The sequence below is a fragment of the Mirounga angustirostris genome, unplaced genomic scaffold (assembly GCF_029215605.1).
Source record: "Mirounga angustirostris isolate CCGP_5_RB_7025 unplaced genomic scaffold, mMirAng1.0.hap1 SCAF_7, whole genome shotgun sequence".
NCBI classification, from domain to species: Eukaryota; Metazoa; Chordata; class Mammalia; order Carnivora; family Phocidae; genus Mirounga; species Mirounga angustirostris.
The window spans coordinates 126466036-126484961 of NW_026991715.1; the positions used below are offsets into that span (position 1 = coordinate 126466036).

General features: G+C 38.6%; 1 protein-coding gene across 1 annotated transcript in view; it reads right to left on the reverse strand.

Annotated features, from left to right (window-relative positions):
* Positions 1-10298, reverse strand: part of IL7R (interleukin 7 receptor) — a 28310-nt gene extending 18012 nt beyond the window's left edge. The window contains exons 1-2 of the mRNA XM_045862456.3: positions 10117-10298; positions 5910-6048 (exon numbers count right to left, since the gene is read on the reverse strand). Coding sequence (XP_045718412.1) covers positions 5910-6048; positions 10117-10198 — 221 coding nt within the window. The 5' untranslated portion in view covers positions 10199-10298. The remainder of the gene's footprint in view (positions 1-5909; positions 6049-10116) is intronic.
* Positions 10299-18926: the final 8628 nt, after the last annotated feature.

Consider the following 18926-nt stretch of genomic DNA (forward strand, 5'->3'; position numbering starts at 1 on the left):
GATACATTTATTAAGTGGAATTAATAGTCAGCAGTTGAAAAGATGAGCTCTGAGACACACATCAACATGGATAATTCTTAAAAACATTTTGTTGTGTGAGAGAATTCATATAGAAAAGAGTAAACAGTGTGTTATTCCATTTATAAGACCTATTGGAAACTGGCAAAACCAAGGGTGATGGATTGCTCACAGGGGATGAGTGGCTGGAAGGGGACTGGAGGCATCCTTCTAGGGTGAAAGAAATGTTCTGTATTAAAGAAGGAAGCAAAATATGTATTCTCATTGTAAAAATAATTAAACAATGAAGAATAAAAATAGAAGTACTCATTTCTCTTCCTTCCTCAACCATCAATTTAATTTCCCTCTCCTGTGATAAACATGATTACCAATTTGTTTTTCCTACATGCTTTTCTAGCCAAATAGCCCTGAAAAGTGGTATAGTTGGCTCAAATTTGAAGTGGGAATTGTGGCAGAAAAATAAAGGTTTTGTACAGGTTTGTTTACATGGAAAGAATACTTCTCATTAACCAGATATTTTTAAAAAGATCACAGGGAATATGTTCTAAAAAGGTCCTTTACTACCCACAATCCAGAATATGTTGGTTTTCTTTGGTAAACTGGATGTGGGTATACTTTTCTTGGCATGTGCTCAAGTGAGCCCTTTCTGGGATTGTTTCTGGACTCTGAGCAGAAAGAACATGTCTGTGGCTTGAGGTGAGGTGGGCATGGGATTAAAATCTGAGGAGGATGCCTCAGCTTTAGGGGCAGAGTCTCCCAGCTCTGGGCTGCTGTGGTCTTTGAGTGACCGGTTACTCTCCTACATTCAGACAAAGATAGAGATGGGTAAAGAAATTTTAAGTTTATTAATTGTCTAACTATATTTACTATTTGTGGGACCTTCCTTAAAATTGTCCCACCCTCAATTATAGTTTTTTTGTTAACTGTTATATTTTAGGGTATGCAGTTGTTTTGGCTTTAAGTGTGTGTGTGTGTGTGTGTGTGTGTGTGTTGGAGTTTCTAGAGAGTGTGTCCCTCATTGAAGTTTTCCCCCTCGGAATAGAGTAAATATTAAAAGCAAATTTTTTAAGTTAGGCCAGATGGATACAAGGGGACAAACTTGGGACGAGTGTCACATGGAAAGTGCTGAAGATGGCAACATGTCATAATTGGATGAATAAGGATAGAAGGGGAGAATTGGGGTAGTATCCTATTTCTGAATTTTAGGTAAGACAAATGATGTAGAGAAATTAGAAAGATAATGACTTTTATTTCAGTCATTGAGTTAGAATATATTTGTAAGTAAAGCGTGGTGGAATATTCAATTATAAATCCTTAACAGATAGCAAGTTCTTGGTATTATTGGAAGTTTAAGAAGAACCTAAAATAGTATTCTTGGTTCATTTCCACTTTTTGGAGAATGAGATTAATAAGCAATGAAATATAAAGGATCACCATACGGTTGGCTTGTGAGCCTGGGCATCCTTTTAAGGGTCTGAACTCCAGGAGCCACCCTATATGGAGGGGAAGCCATGCCAGGAGCTAAGAAAACCCGGTGGCCTACAGTAGACAACCTCGCTTTGTACCAATGACCCTGGCCTCAGAAGACTGGAGGAAACTTAGGGTCTTCCCCATGAGTATTCAACTCAAGTCAATCCAATTCATTTCAATTAACTTAACTAAGTTAAAACAATTTACTTGGTTGCTAAATATGTATTGCTAAGATTAGAAATATTCTAGAACTATACCATCCAACATGATAGCCATTACCCAGTATGTGGTTATTGAACACTTGAAATATGGCTAAACTGTGATGTACTCCAACTATGAAATATACAAGAGATTTTGAAGACTCAGCATGCAAAAAAGAATGTAAAATATCTCATTAATATTTTTGTTTATATTGTTATATGCTGAAATGATAATATTTTGGATATATTAGGTTAAATAAAATATATTATTAAATTAAATATGTTATTATATTAAATATGTTAATTTAAATTAAATTAATTTCACCTATTTATTTTTTCTTTTTTTAAATGTGGCTACTAGAACATTTAGAATTATGTATATGGCTCACACATTTGTGGATTGCACTGTATTTCTATTGGATAGAGGCATTTTAGGGTATTTTGGGGGGAGAAAAAAAAGCACTGCAAGTATCCAATGTTAAAATTAAACACAGAGACCATACTTGAAAATCCCTGGGCAGACAAAATCAGATAGTCATATAAACAAATGTTTTAGCTTACTTTGCAAGACAAGCAAGATTAACTTAACCTGGGTGACTTCTTGCTTATGCTTCTGAAAATCATAAGCAAAACTTAAATCGTTTGCCAAAATTGATAGGAGGTAACCACTAACCAATTTCCTTTCAGTTAAGAAAATTCTGATATTATAGCCAATCACGGTAAAGAATGAACACTCATCGCCTTTAAGCTGCTTTATAACAACATATCTCTAAGCCTCATTCCATATTTTAGTTTAAGCATTCCTGGTTTGCAAACTTTTTGGTACATGCACAATAAATTTTCACAAATTACTACTTCAGTGATTTCTGGCTTTACTTCTGTTTGTGTTTTGTTTTTTCATGTACTTTTTTTTTTTTCATTTAATGTACTTTTGACTGCAGGTGGTCCTATAGGCTAACAAATTTGGGCCTGTAGGACCTTCCCAGGGGACATCAACCCTAAACCATTCACACAAACCCTCTTGCTCTGAAAACAGAGAGAGACTGCTGGGGAGACCATAGTGCCTGCTTCTCTATCCTATCTCCAGCTTCCTAAATCTCCTGAAATCATGTGTGGCTTAGCTTGATAAATGCATTTCTCCTGATGGGGCAGACAGGTATCTACACAGAAATATTAAAAACAAAAACAAACTGTAGCTTTTATTCCTCATTTGGCCTCAAAAAACAGAATCTATCTCAAAAATATCGAACAACTTTGAAAGTTAGTATAGTTTACTGGAGAAGGACTAAATTAATCACCTGACAGATATTGCTAGGTAATTCTAGAACATGAGGTAGATTCGGCAGTGTGCCTGTGACAAGGGTGGCAAATAATGAAACCAAGAATGACATATGTGAAGTGATATCTGTAGGTGGCACATGGGAGTGACTGTGGTACCCCCAAGAATGTGGGAACAAAGGAAATCAGTTGCCTTCTGAGAGCTGACTCTGGAACTTACACAAATACCTAAAAGGCAGGGTTCCCAATTCAAGTGCCTATGGTGTCTATGCAAGTGGGTCTAACTTCAGGTCTGAGATTTAATTGTCCAACCACAGATGCAGCTGGACTTCTGTTCAGGTATTTTTGCTGTATGGGCCCACTATTATCAAATCTGATTTTTAAAGAGATAACCTAGTTGTTTAAGTGCTCGCAGCTAATCCTAAAAAATTAATAAGCACTTTGAGATCTGAACCAAATAATTCTCATCTTAAAATCAACAAACAAACTTCCTTTGTTTTGCTTTGTATTTACTGAACGATGTTTTGATCACATTTTTAATGAAAATTAGTCTACCCTGAGAATTAAGTACCATTTACAGGTACTGACCATATACCAAATACCCCAATGCCAGGTAGTTGTTTTGATTAGAGAGTTTAAGTAACTCCTTGGTCACAGAGCTCCTTAAGTGTTGCTACTGGGAGTCTAACGTAGGTGCCTATTTTCAGTGCCTCTGTTTTGTCATTCCAGTACCTGAGAGCCGGTTAATGTTCTGGGAATAAAAAAATTTCAGATCCCCCAGTAAGAGTGGATTTATATTGATATGCACCCTACTGGCCTGCTGTGTTTCTCTTCTTCCCAAGACCAAGTCTCGTAGGTCCTGAGCCCAGGATGAATATCTGGGTATCTACAGTACTTGTATCTACCAATGTGAAATCATCAGTTGGCATGTTGGTAATCTAATCCTGTGATTTTGGCTAATCCAAATCCATTCCTGAGAGGTGGATCCTCTCACTGAACACTAAGTAATTTGGTTTCTAACCCTGGGAGAATGGTGGCCAGATCAGACAGGTGGTAAACTCATCTAGGAAAATGCCCCTAGTAAGCTGGGAAATAGCACCTGGTTTCTATCAACAATCTGACCTGTGTAAAGACTTCATCAGAAAGCACATTTTTCAGTCATTTCCAATTTCTTCTTTATAAACATGTTAAAGGAACAGAGAGTTCCAATAAAGCTAGTTTCATTGGGAAAGCAACCTAGCCAAAAGCAACCTAGCCTATCCAGCAAATATAGCACAGTAGTGTGACTTTGATTTGAGAAACAATGTCCCCGCTGGGCTGGGATTTGCACGAAAATCCCCCTTGAGGTATACCTTCACAAAAACAGCTGCTCTCCAGGAGCACCTAAACCTCCTCATATTTATTGTTTCACACTGCAAAACATGTCTTAAGACAATCCCTTTCCAACTGAAATATCTAAATCCAATTGAAAATCCCCAACGGAAGTTGCAGATAGATTACAATATGACAGGAAAAATCAAGAGATTTGCAAAAGGAAGTGGGCAAGTTTGTTCAAGTGGGCAAGGAAGTGGTGTGAGCGAAAGTGGCCAGAAAGGTCATCTCAGCCTCCCAAGGAGAAACTATATGAGCACTGCAGTCCACTAAATAGCTGGGTGGAAACCCAAAGTCAAACCTCTGTTGGAGAGGGTTCTGTCCATAAAAATGAGTGCGTGGTTTGAATGAGCTGTTTGGCTGTGTTGGGGTAGTCTAGTTGCAGTATAGATTTTGGACATCGTAGGTTCCTGTTCTCCCGACATTTTATTTCTGGAAAGTGTGTTAGAGAAGTGAACTGACAGAAGCAGAATGAGAATGCACTATGGAATTCAAGTCCAAGACCGTCTTTCTCCAATGACTGCATCAGGAAGCACTGCATGAGCACATTCAGGAAAGCTCCTATAATTTAACATAATGCATGCGATATAGGTCTTGTCTAGACTACGTATTAGAGGGGCTTGGCCCAGGATCTACTGAGTTTAAGAAGCCCTCTTTTACAACTGGTGGATCTTGACTCACTTTTCTTAGTAGGAAACTAATTAGGTCATCTGATATGAATTTGGAGATAGCCCTAAGTTAGAATTTCACGTTGGAGTATTTTTTTCAAGTCATCAGAGACAGTAACCCTCAGCAACAAGACATGGTTTGTGGAGGGAGAAGAAAGCTCTCTGAGCTCTTCACCAAACTTTCAAACCAGAGAGAGACTTTCTCTTTTCCTTTGCCTTTTCTCTGAGGCCTCATGAAACTAAGAGCCAGGTTATTCCTGCAGATTTTTGGAAAATTGATACTGAGGGTATCATGTGAAGTCAAACTGTGTCAAGACGGTGGAAGTTAGGTCTATATTCATAGATTTTGTTATTTTAATGCTCCTTTCCCATTACTTATTATATACTGGATGTGTCTTCTAATTAAAGTATTAAATTATTTAATCATCTAAACCTCCTTATGTGTAAGTACATTTCATTTAACAGGTGAGGAAACTGAGGCATAAATGAGTTACATAACTTGCTTTAGGTTAAAAAGCCAAGTCTGTGAAGTATTGGGATTAGAAACCAGGCAACTGTGCTCCAGAGTGCAACAAGGCACTAGATTGTCTCATGTTGGACAAAGAAATCTGGGGGAGGTGTGTCCTAGGAAAGCAAGATTTAAATTCTGCCATGAAGTCAGAAGGGTTGTGAGGTCTCCAAGTTCCATACCATCAGCTTGCTGTAGCAGCAAGGCCCTGCAGATGAACCCATGAGAGTATCTCTGCTGGAATCTTTCGGTGAAGAACAAGGAGTTTCAGGAAGTTTTTGGAATCTATTTGATTTTAGTACTTGAGAATTAGGCCTCATACTCCCTCCTTTGCTGAGCAGCACATGAAAGGAGAGGCAAGATTTCTAGGCACCCATAGGAGCCACTATTCCTCACCATATTTCAAATTCCAGATTGGTGCTGTTGACGTCCGGGTCATCAAAAGCACAGGTCAGCAAGTGCTGGGTTCCATCCACTTCCAACTGACTGTAGCAAGAGAATGAATAGTCATCCAGCTCAGCATCTTCAAACTCTCCTGGGGAAAAACAAACCTGCAGCTGTTAATGAAGCAAATGAGTGCATCCTTTTGAAATCTAGAGTGACATTAATGAAATAGAAGCCTTTTGGGGCAGACATGAAAGAGTGATTATAGGTTTATCTAAAGAAGAAAAGCCCAAGGGAAAAGACAGAAAAACCAATACCAAAACCCAAACCGAAAAGACCCCAAACCCAAACCAAATCGATATCTAATGAGCATAGATTTTTCTAACAGGAAAAAAAAAATCATCACAATTAATAAATAACTTCCAAATATTTCTAAATATTTCTGCCATTGTGTTAGTGCATTAGAGATCTAGAATAAAATACTAAATGCACTCTTTTTTACACTGTTAATTTCTTCTGTTAATTGGTATATTTCAAGTAAGAGATACTTTATCTCCATTATTCAAAAGCTACCTAATCTAACCTTTGACTTTATCACTAATCTTTATTTATTTCCTCCCAAGTATTTCTTTTTTGAATGAAGGAAGATGAGAACTATCTTACAGTCAGAAGTTCACTTTTTAAGGGATAGCTTTTTCTTGCCTAAATAGCCATCCCAACTAAAAGTACAATTGACTATCTCCATTGTGTGAATATTTATTTAAAGCAATTTGTCTTAAGCTGCTAAGGCAAATGTGGTTAGAAAAAATTAGATCTGCCAGGACTCAGATCTAGTGGACCTTTGCAAGAATCCTACAGGAATCCTATAGGTACTGCTTCTACGTGTGTAGATCCTTCATCCATAGAAATTGTATCTTAAAGACATCAGAATTCTCGAAGAATGTAGAGAATCAGATTTTTTTTCCCAGCCTCTTTTGGGAAGTACAATCTGTCACAGATAGTATTCAATTTCTTTCTTTTTTTAAAGATTTTATTTATTTGACAGAGGGAGACAGAGAGAGAGGGAACACAAGCAGGGGGAGTGGGAGAGGGAGAAGCAGGCTTCCCGCTGAGCAGGGAGCCTGATGCAGGACTCGATCCCAGGACCCTGGGATCATGACCTGAGCCGAAGGCAGACGCTTAATGACTGAGCCACCCAGGCACTGCTAGTATTCAATTTCTTAAACTGGATTGAGGCCCCTAAGATTAAATAGACATTTTGTATATATATTTCACAATATTTAATAGAAAAAAATTTGTCAACAAATATACTTGGATTGGGACCTGAGAAAATCCAGCGTAACTGAAGCCATTCTCAGAGTGGTCAAGTGTTAGCCTGTGATGGCTTCCAGGCCCATCAATACTAGAAATTACCTTGACCCATCAATACTAGAAGTACTAGAAGTACCTAGGGTTTTAAATAGGATATAGAATGTATTAAAATTAAACCCCAGTTGAGTGTCCTGAAGGCAATGAAATGTAGAAACAGCATCTTCTTTACTTAAATAACTAAGTAGGTCTGTGGGAAAGTTAGTAAAGCTTGTTGTGAGCAGACTAGTTGGGTGACAGTTTGGTTCAGTCAAAGCCACAAATCTTGAAAAGCTAGATCTAGATAAGAGATAAGAGCTGTGGGCACTGCTCTTTCTGACCATTCCTAGAACCCACTAGGTGTACAATTCTGCCACTAGCAAAGACTTCTTATGTAATTTCAGCAGGGTATAGCCCTCTTCCTGATGACAGTTTTAAATAATGAAGGGGAAACCCACAATTTAGGGCTCACATTTTAAAGCATGTTCATTCCTAATCTTATAGGACTAAGATCTTGTCTCCTAAGAACTGGCTCTTTTCTCAGTGGAATGGTTCTAGGTGGCTTTAGCCTGCCCTTACTCAGCAGTCCTCACTGTCTTGACATTTTCTCTTCTTTGAATCTTCCACCAATCCTATACAACAGAACCTACATTACTATTTGGATTCAGCCTTCTGTGGATCAGCTTTGTCTCCGAAATTCTTCAACATACAATATAAGCCTGAGAGAGCACAGTCTAGCAGATGCTGAGCACCAGTAGAATAAAGCACTCCCACTGCCCTTAGCCATCCAGTCTGGTGGAGTAAGTCTGATGTGTATTTTCATACAAGATACAAAGCACAATTAAAGTGCTATGTTTTGAGAAGCAGTTCATCGGCTATTTAGCCAATGAAGTTGCTTTGTAACCAAGAAAAGTTCCCCTTGACAACTTGCAAAATTGCAAGGCATTTTACAAAGAGAATATTACACTTGATCTAAGCTGAAAAATTCTTAGGTAAGGGTAATATACACAGTGGTTAAGACCTCTAGCACCAGAGCTGGACAGATGTGGGTTTAAATTCTCGCTATTCTACTTTTTAGCTGTGGTCCCTGTCAGGTTACTCAACCTCTCTATGCCTTATTGTTTCAACATGGAAATTCACATTATTTTGAGGAATCATTGAACAAAATATATGCAAAGACTTAGCTTAGAACACAGTAAGCACCCAATAAGGGTTAGCTATGACTATTATCTTTTTTTTTTTTGACAATAAGTAATGAAAAGGTAAAATGAGAATTCTAATTCTGAAATATACGTGAAAACTGAATTCTATGTCAAAGGTATTATTACTATGGCTTTGAAATTACATAGAACTTTTGTACGGTGAGTTAACCTATTATTCTTTAAATGCTCACTATATAAGCATACTTTTGTATAAAAATTTAATTTTTAGAATATGTATTATAGACAAGGCCATGTGGTTTAGAAATCTTCCTATTGAAAAGAATTAGTTGATTAAAAGTATGAATGGCTTAGATTTTTAAAAAATATCCCTTTCTTCTCGTGCTCATCCTTGTGGTTATCAAAGAACTAATCTTTCAACAAATAACAGCTGATTATTATACACCCCAAACTGAAAAGTATTTTGACGTGATCAATGTGGATGATTGGTTAGATCTCCTAAATCAATCTGAAATTTAAAAAGTTGAAGTGAAAACTCAGCTTTCAGTTAGAATTCTTATTTCTTTGAAAAAAAAAAAAAAAAGAAGTATGGCCACCAGGGAGAAATAGAGGGAATAGATTATACCCTGAAGAGTAAGAATTAGGTGTTACTTGCCAACCAGCTATCTGTGCAAACACAAGGCAACACTTTCGAATAATAATCATCCCCACAAAATGATTCATACATGGTCACGCTGTGAAAAATGTCAGCATTCTGACAATTCCCTTAGTGAAAATATTCTAGGGATTTCCAACCTTAGTAAATACATGGCTTAACATATCTAAGCTGAATCATTGAGTTGATGTGTTTGATAACCTTGATAAGAAGATCCTTTTTAACTCTTAAAATAAAAGGGCTTAATTATCAGGAACAAATGGGTGGTCCAAATTCCCAGATGGCTCCTGTTGTGGCTGTTTTGCCTTTGTCTACAGTTTTGTTGTAATTACAACTTACTTACTAAGAAGGCAGCATCGGCTTCTAGGTGCTAAGTATTTCAAGGATCCCAAAGAGAGTTATTATATGATGATAAATTTGTCAATATGGAGAAAATTAAATATATTTTAATGAGACAACTCATTCAGATCTTTCGCTGTTCAGTTATTGCCTAAGAATCTCACATAAATCTATCAAAACTAAAGTATTTTGAAGAAATTTTCAAATACTCAATTCAAATACTGAATTCAGTTCTAGACACTCGTTTAGGTGCTAGAGATATGGGATTGGTGAGTGCAGACAAAGCTGTTGTTTCTGGAAATTATTTTATCATGAAAGTCATTCTTTTGGAACCTCCTAAAAAGCTAAGCAAAACAAATTTAACTTCATTTTTTAACAAGGTAAAACTGCCTTAGAGATTCTCCAATAAGCACAACCATTGTGTCTATATGGGTGTTCTTTTTGTAAGAGCAGAGGCATTGACTGACATTTAAGATCCACATTTAGAGAGCCAAATGCATTCCTTTGTGACAATTCTAAGACTTTATAAACCACCCACAGTATTGTCCGGAGACGCCCTGTCCTGGCGGTTAGAACTTAAAAAATGACTGAGTATGTGGCAAGTTCTCCAACTCCATTTCAACCCAGTGTCCAGATCAGGTCTGTTAGGGATCTGAGTAACCTGAAGCATATACTAGAGATAATCTGAAATCCTAAAGAAAAGTTAGAAATGACTCACCATTCTGTGCATAGCCACTTTCTCCAGAAACGGCTTGAAGTAAATAGAAAACCATACCAAAAGCTGTACCCAGAATTGTCATTCTGAGAGAGAGAAAGAAAGGAGAGAGGAGGTGTGTGAGCCTATGTGTAGGAATGAATGAGAGAGAGAGTGAGCCCCAGCGAGAGAGAGACAGAGACAAATCTACAGCTTTAGCACTTTATACTTATTTAACCACAGACAGGGGGAAGTATAAACATAGCAAAAAAGAAGGCAAGTGCCAGAAACAGGAAGTCTGAGTAAAAGTATTGCTGTTGTAAGCAGAGGTAGAGGAAATGAAGGGATAGAACATTTGAATTATTGTACCTCTTTGGCATTCCTGACAGCCCCCAAACTTACTCTGCTTATTCCAGAGTAAGGTAGTGCATTCAAATCTAGCCCCAAACTACCTGAGACTAGAATGTGAATAAGTTTCAGTTAAAAAAAAAAAAATCACAAGACAAAACTAAACTTAGAAAGCTAATCAGTTGATTGTCTGGGGTGCGTGTCTCTTTAAGGAAAGATTCTGCACTTTATGAAGTAATGTACTGCAGGTTATTTTAAATAGTTCACCTCCAATCTCTGAACATACACACCAGTGAGCTTCACAAGAACAGCAATTTTGTTTGGTTTTCTGTGTATCCCCAATACTGACTTATACCTTGCTCATCAAAGTAGGCATTCAAGAATTATTTATTTAGTTCAGGAGTTGGCTAACTACGGCCAAGGGGCAAAATTTGGCCCACCAGCTATTCTTGCAAATAAGGTTTTATTGGAACACAGTTACTGTTGTGCTACACAGTGGAGCTGAGGACCTGCGGCAGAAACCGTACGGCACACAAAATGTAAAATCTTCACTCTGGTCCTTCACAGAAAAAAATAAAAGCTGTTGATCCCTTATTTCTTGGATAACACAGTTATTTTCTCAGGGTGGGGTTTTTTTTTTTTTTTAACACAACAAACACCAGTTTTTTTTTTAAAGATTTTATTTACTTATGTGAGAGAGAGAGAATGAGAGAGAGCAAGAGCGTGAGAGGGGGGAGGGTGAGAGGGAGAAGCAGACTCCTTGATGAGCAGGGAGCCTGATGCGGGACTGGATCCTGGGACTCCAGGATCAGGACCTGAGCTGAAGGCAGTCGCTTAACCAACTGAGCCACCCAGGCACCCATCAGTGTGGTTTTAATAGGATTATATTTGTGAAAATGTGATTGCCACACAACATTTCAGGAACATACAGTGTTTGCGAACCACATTGGTACCTGCCTATACGTGCTCATGGGGCAAAAGCTTGGGACAATGACGAAGATAATTCAGACTCTCCCTAAACTCATCTGCCAATCAAAACTTCTCCCAACATGGCCCCTGGGTTAAAGTAGTCATATTTGTTAAGTCTAACCAACTTCCTGGTAATTGTTATATCTTTTTCTTTAAACCGCTATTAGTATTCAAATGAAGGTGCAGGTTGATAGCAATCCTGTTATCAACAGACAATGACTCCTGAAACTCCGAGGTCTGCTCAGGTCTTCCACTGGCTGGCTAATCACCTGGATTGGAGCTATAAAACACCCGTCAGCTCTCTTTTAGAAAAAAGCCACAAGACTGAAATTATAAGGTGATGAGTACTGAGATGCCGAGTGGACAGTGAGTAGTGAACTTCCGTTTGATTCACAGACATTGGGTAGATATTGGCCTATTGGGCTGTGAAAATGGCTGAATTACCAAAGATGAACAGCACCCCCAAAGTGTAAAACAGAGAGACTCTTTGAAAGCTGCGTGAGTTCGCTTATGTCATCATTACAGTGATTGTGACAATCTCATAAAATGAGAAAAGAAGTGGGGCACCTGTAGAGTCTCTGGAAGCCTGTCTTGACTGTTGAGGCAGATCCAGTGACAGAGATGGGGTACCCTGTTCATAAGATTACACTCTGGACTGCAAGCTCAAGGGATATTTCAGAACAAGAAGCCAACTGCATGCACGTAATCTATCTCCTCCATCTGCCGAGGTTTTCTTTTGGCATTTTGAAACGTATTTCAAAGAGTGACAATTTTGTGCATCAGATAATAATTTGTGCCCTCATTTCTAATCTTGTCTTGAAAGCTTGGTTAGAAAAGCATGAATCTGATTCGTGAAAGTTGATATGTTTTTGCATTGAGCTGAATATCCTTTCAAGAAAGATATAATTATAAATTCCCATAAACTAAATAAGTGTTAGAGAAGGAATCACGAATTATATCTATCCACCAACACAGGTCTCATGAATTTCTCAGATTGTCACTCCATGGGTGAGTAATTGGGTTGTGTCTCTTTAAATTCTCTTGTTTATCATTTTAGTGGACTATCATTTTGATTGTATCTCTTTCCTTTAGTTGTGAAGATGTAAAAGAACAAAGCCAAGACACAATATTTTCGTACAGCATGTGCTAGTTTGCTCAGGGGATTTCCACTGGTGTACTTACTCTTTTTGGGTGGGGCAGGAGATGCCGAAGGACCTAGAGAGAAACCTAGATATAGTGTGGGGAGCTCAAAGAAAAGAGAAGCCTCACTAGTCCTTCTAGAGATTCTGGGGGAGCAATGGTGCCTTCCCTACTTTCTTCACCCAGGTCTTGCTAGGCCTTTGGAAACTTAGGAAGAAGTTGCTTCACCTACTCCCGCAGTTGAGAGACATTCACTATGTTGCTTTGTCATTACTCCGTAAGGAAAGTGGAGAGCTAAGAAAAGCAGATCAGAAAAGATGCCCAGGGCACCTGAGTCTCCACCTGCAAAGTCAGGATCCCAGCAGTGGACTGAGGACAAAGCAGATCCTCGGACGCTGCAGCCTGATTGCTGCACACATCCCCCTTTCTCTTCTCCCATCATTTTCTTTCATCACTACCTTCTCTTTTCCCTCTCTTATATGTTGTCTTCCTTTAGTCTCATGAGTTCCTATGATGTGGTGAATCATAGAAAAGGAAAGGTATTTTATTGTTTCTCATATACAAGCAGAACACAGTGACCTTGTAAGACTCCTAGTGTCAACTGGTCACAACTTTCCTTTCTTCCTTTGTGTGTGTATGTGTGCGTGTGTGATCATTCAGACTGTTTATTAAACAGAGAAAGCAAGAATGATTTTCTTTTATTTTCCTACTGTAATAAGTAATGTCTATAACTTTGTGTATAACAAGTAGAGTCCTGAAGAGCTCAGAAAGCTCACCTTTTAGCCAGATTTGAGATTACTGGATAGTGGAGTGGAAGAATGTGGTGCACCCTTTACTTGACTGTTTGTTGTTTGTTTTCTTGGTAAAAATCCACTCCAGGAAGCCCCAGGTTTTGACTCTTTGTCCCAATCTGTAAGGACAAAGATTTTCCTGGGCAAATTCAGGCTGAGAATCTTATTACTAATCCTTACTCTCTGAACTCATCTCTTAGGACCAGAAATTTCATTTCCATCCTTGACAGAAATTATAAATTTAGTGGGTCAGGCACCAATGTGTTATCTCTTTCAGCACCCTTGGGAAACAAACTGTTTCAAGAGCAAAAGCACTTCTCAGAGTCAGCTTTTGTACGAAGCTTATAAAAGAGCCATTAACATTTAGTAATTTGTCCCAAATGAGAAAGATTTAAAAGTTACTCACCTTGTGATTGGACATTGAAGGACAATAAAATGAAACAGCAGCTACAACAATAGTAATAATAAGCAGTATATGTTGCTATAGGAATATCCTGGGCAAAATCTGATGTTTAAAAAATATTCAGAGAGTTCCAAAACATGTTCTATGAAATCTTTGAATGTGCCCTCCTCCCATTGTAACTTACCTTCTTTAATTAACAGTAAGATATTATCCATAAGATGGGAAACAGTCTTGGGCACCTGCCTTCTGCTGTAAGAAGGAAATCCAGGCCAGCTCAGTGGAGTGAATGGGGACCCCCAAGAACTATGAAAAAAAAAAAAAAGAGGAAAACCCCCCAGGGTGTCAAGTTGGTGAGGATGACTGTAGGGAGCCCTAATCATGCTCTAGTCCAAAATGAATTGTTTCAGCATTTTATCAGTGTGTGCTGAGTCAGTCCCTAGGGCTCTAAGGGGGAGTCCCAACATCGTGAAGTTTCATTTCCAGGAGCACAGCGTTTTCCTTGTTGTGGCTCTTCTTTCATTTCCCTTTCCTCCTTACCCTGTGTCTTCAGCCCCATACCTTGCTGTCATGTCATGCAATGAGTTCTTTCTGGGCAGAGTTTGAAATGTCAGAGCTATTTTGCCCTGACAAGATTTTAGTCTGTCTTCGGATACAACAAAAATGGAGTCTCTGAGTGCCCGTTTTTCACTCTTTGCTGAAGACATTTCTGCCAGAAAGAGAGTGTTTTGATGTCAATACATGCTCAAATTTTGAAAAAAACGTGAACCAGAGTATCGATCCTTGGGGAAAGTGGTCTGTCTGCTGGCAATGGTGGCAGATCCTGGCACTTTGGGGGGCAGCTGGGGAACGGGTGGGTCTGTCTCTCCCTTCAGGCCCTTCCCAACAGAGAGTTCACAGAAGGCTCCTGCTCACAGCTCTAGGGTCAGTGCCTTGTAGTGTTTTGGAGAAAAGTCCAGATTAAGCGACACCATCCTGGGCCCTGGCCTGTGACTCTGTGCAGATGTCCTGGCAAGGTAGCTCCCAAATGCCTGCAGAACACTTTCCAGGGGCCTGTGGTGCTGACTGCCACACTGGTATCCCAATCCAGACAACTGGGAAAATTGGTAAGAACCCTCAATTCTACTTCTTATGCTTCGCTGCCCTCTTAGAACCCAGCACCTGTGCAAATTAAGTCCCCAAGAACAGCCTTGGTGTCTGATAATTTCCTAACCTAATATCAACATAAGCAAAGTCAACATTAAAAGTAACCCTGAGTGATACTGTTCATGGAATTGCCACAAAGAATTGGCAGATGTTCATGGAAAATAAGGAGCAAGGGGTCTGTCTGTTGGAAGATTATATGAGACTGCACTAAATTTTTTAAAATTTTATTGTTATGTTAATCACCATACATTACATCATTAGTTTTTGATGTAGTGTTCCATGATTCATTGTTTGTGCATAACACCCATTCTGACTGGTGTGAGATGGTATCTCATTGAGGTTTTGATTTGGATTTCCCTGATGCCGAGCGATGTTGAGCACTTTTTCATGTGTCTGTTGGCCATTTGGATGTCTTTGGAAAAATGTCTGTTCATGTCTTCTGCCCATTTCTTGATTGGATTCTTTGTTCTTTGGGTGTTGAGTTTGATGAGTTCTTTATAGATTTTGGATACTAGCCCTTTATCTGATATGTCATTTGCAAATATCTTCTCCCATTCTATCAGTTGTCTTTTGGTTTTGTTGACTGTTTCTTTTGCTGTGCAAAAGCTTTTTATCTTGATGAAGTCCCAATAGTTCATTTTTGCCCTTGCTTCCCTTGCCTTTGGTGATATTTCTAGGAAGAAGTTGCTGCGGCTGAGGTCGAAGAGGTTGCTGCCTGTGTTCTCCTTTAGGATTTTGATGGACTCCTGTCTCACATTTAGGTTTTTCAACCATTTTGAGTCTATTTTTGTGTGTGGTGTAAGGAAATGGTCCAGTTTCATTCTTCTGCATGTGGCTGTCCAATTTTCCTGACACCATTTGTTGAAGAGACTGTCTTTTTTCCATTGGACATTCTTTCCTGCTTTGTCAAAGATTAGTTGACCATAAAGTTGAGGGTCCATTTCTGGGCTCTCTATTTTGCTCCATTGATCTATGTGTCTGTTTTTGTGCCAGCACCATACTGTCTTGATGATGACAGCTTTGTAATAGAGCTGCAAGTCCGGAATTGTGATGCCCCCAGCTTTGCTTTTCTTTTTCAACATTCCTTTGGCTATTCGGGGTCTTTTCTGGTTCCATACAAATTTTAGGATTATTTGTTCCATTTCTTTGAAAAAAGTGGATGGTATTTTGATAGGGATTGCATTAAATGTGTAGATTGCTCTAGGTAACATTGACATCTTCACAATATTTGTTCTTCCAATCCATGAGCATGGAACATTTTTCCATTTCTTTGTGTCTTCCTCAATTTCTTTCATGAGTATTTTATAGTTTTCTGAGTACAGATCCTTTGCCTCTTTGGTTAGATTTATTCCTAGGTATCTGATGGTTTTGGGTGCAATTGTTAATGGGATTGACTCCTTAATTTCTCTTTCTTCTGTCTTGTTGTTGGTGTATAGGAATGCCACTGATTTCTGTGCATTGATTTTATATCCTGCCACTTTACTGAATTCCTGTATGAGTTCTAGCAGTTTTGGGGTGGAGTCTTTGGGATTTTCCACATAAAGTATCATATCATCTGCAAAGAGTGAGAGTTTGACTTCTTCTTTGCTGATTTGAATGCCTTTTATTTCTTTTTGTTTTCTGATTGCTGTGGTTAGGACTTCTAGTACTAGGTTGAATAGCAGTGGTGACAGTGGACATCCCTGCCATGTTCCTGACCTTAGGGGGAAAGCTCTCAGTTTTTCCCCATTGAGAATGATATTCGCTGTAGGTTTTTCATAGATGGCTTTTATGATATTGAGGTATGTACCCGCTATCCCTATACTCTGAAGAGTTTTGATCAAGAAAGGATGCTGTACTTTGTCAAATGCTTTTTCTGCATCTATTGAGAGGATCATATGATTCTTGTTCTTTCTTTTGTTAATGTATTGTATCACGTTGATTGATTTGCAGATGTTGAACCAACCTTGCAGCACAGGGATAAATCCCACTTGGTCGTGGAGAATTGCCTAGTATTTTGGTGAGAATTTTTGCATCCATGTTCATCAAGGATATTGGTCTGTAATTCTCCTTTTTGATGGGGTCTTTGTCAGGTTTTGGGATCAAGGTAATGGTGGCCTCGTAAAACGAGTTTGGAAGTTTTCCTTCCATTTCTATTTTTTGGAAGTGTTTCACAAGAATAGGTATTAATTCTTCTTTAAATGTTTGGTAGAATTCCCCTGGGAAGCCATCTGGCCCTGGGCTTTTGTTTGTTAGGAGATTGTTGATTACTGCTTCAATTTCTTTTGTGGTTATAGGTCTGTTCGGGTTTTCTATTTCTTCCTGGTTCAGTTTTGGTAGTTGATACATCTCTAGGAATGCATCCATTTCTTCCAGGTTATCTAATTTGCTGGCATAGAGTTGCTCATAATATGTTCTTATAATTGTTTGTATTTCTTTGGTGTTGGTTGTAATCTCTCCTCTTTCATTCATGATTTTGTTGATTTGAGTAATTTTTCTTTTCTTTTTGATAAGCCTGGCCAGGGGTTTATCAATCTTGTTAATTCTTTCAAAGAACCAGCTCCTAGTTTTGTTGATCTGTTCTACTGTTCTTTTAGTTTCTATTTCATTGATTTCTGCTCTGATCTTTATTATTTCTCTTCTCCTGCTGGGTTTAGGCTTTATTTGCTGTTCTTTCTCCAGCTCCTTTAGGTGTAGGGCTAGGTTGTATACTTGAGACCTTTCTTGTTTCTTGAGAAAGGCTTGTATTGCTATATACTTTCCTCTTAGGACTGCCTTTGCTGCATCCCAAAGATTTTGAACAGTTGTGTTTTCATTTTCATTGGTTTCCATGAATTTTTAAAATTCTTCTTTAATTTCCTGGTTGACCCATTCATTCTTTAGTAGGATGCTCTTTAGCCTCCATGTATTTGAGTTCTTTCTGACTTTCCTCTTGTGATTGAATTCTAGTTTCAAAGCATTGTGATCTAAAAATAGGCAGGGAATGATCCCAGTCTTTTGGTACCAGTTGAGACCTGATTTATGACCTAGGATGTGATCAGTTCTGGAGAATGTTCCATGGGCACTAGAGAAGAATGTGTATTCCGTTGCTTTGGGATGGAATGTTCTGAATATGTCTGTGAAGTCCATTTGGTCCAGTGTGTCATTTAAAGTCTTTATTTCCTTGTTGATTTTTTGCTTAGATGATCTGTCCATTTCAGTGAGGGGGGTGTTAAAGTCCCCCACTATTATTGTATTGTTGTCAATGTGTTTCTTTGTTTTTGTTATTAATTGCCTTATATAATTGGCTGCGCCCATGTTAGGGGCATAGATATTTACAATTGTTAGATCTTCTTGTTGGATAGATCCTTTAAGTAGGATATAGTGTCCTTCCTCATCTCTTGTTACAGTCTTTGGTTTAAAATCGAATTTGTCTGGTATAAGGATTGCCACCCCAGCTTTCTTTTGGTGTCCATTAGCATGGTAAATCGTTTTCCACCCCCTCACTTTCAATCTGGGGGTGTCTTTGGGTCTAAAATGAGTCTCTTGTAGACAGCATATCGATGGGTCTTGTTTTTTAATCCAATCTGATAGCCTGTGTTTTTTGATTGGGGCACTTAGCCCATTTACATTTAGGGTAACTATTGAAAGATATGAATTTAGTGCCATTGTATTGCCTGTAAGGTGACTGTTACTGTATATTGTCTGTGTTCCTTTTTGGTCTATGTTGCTTTTAGGCTCTCTTTTTGCTTAGAAGACCCCTTTCAAGATTTCTTGTAGGGCTGGTTTCGTGTTTGCAAATTCCTTTAGTTTTTGTTTGTCCTGGAAGCTTTTTATCTCTCCTTCTATTTTCAATGACAGCCTAGCTGGATATAGTATTCTTGGCTTCATATTTTTCTCATTTAGTGCTCTGAATATATCATGCCAGTCCTTTCTGGCCTGCCAGGTCTCTGTGGATAGGTCTGTTGCCAATCTAATGTTTCTACCATTGTAGGTTACATATCTCTTCTCCCGAGCTGCTTTCAGGATTTTCTCTTTGTCTCTGAGACTCGTAAGTTTTACTATTAGATGTCGGGGTGTTG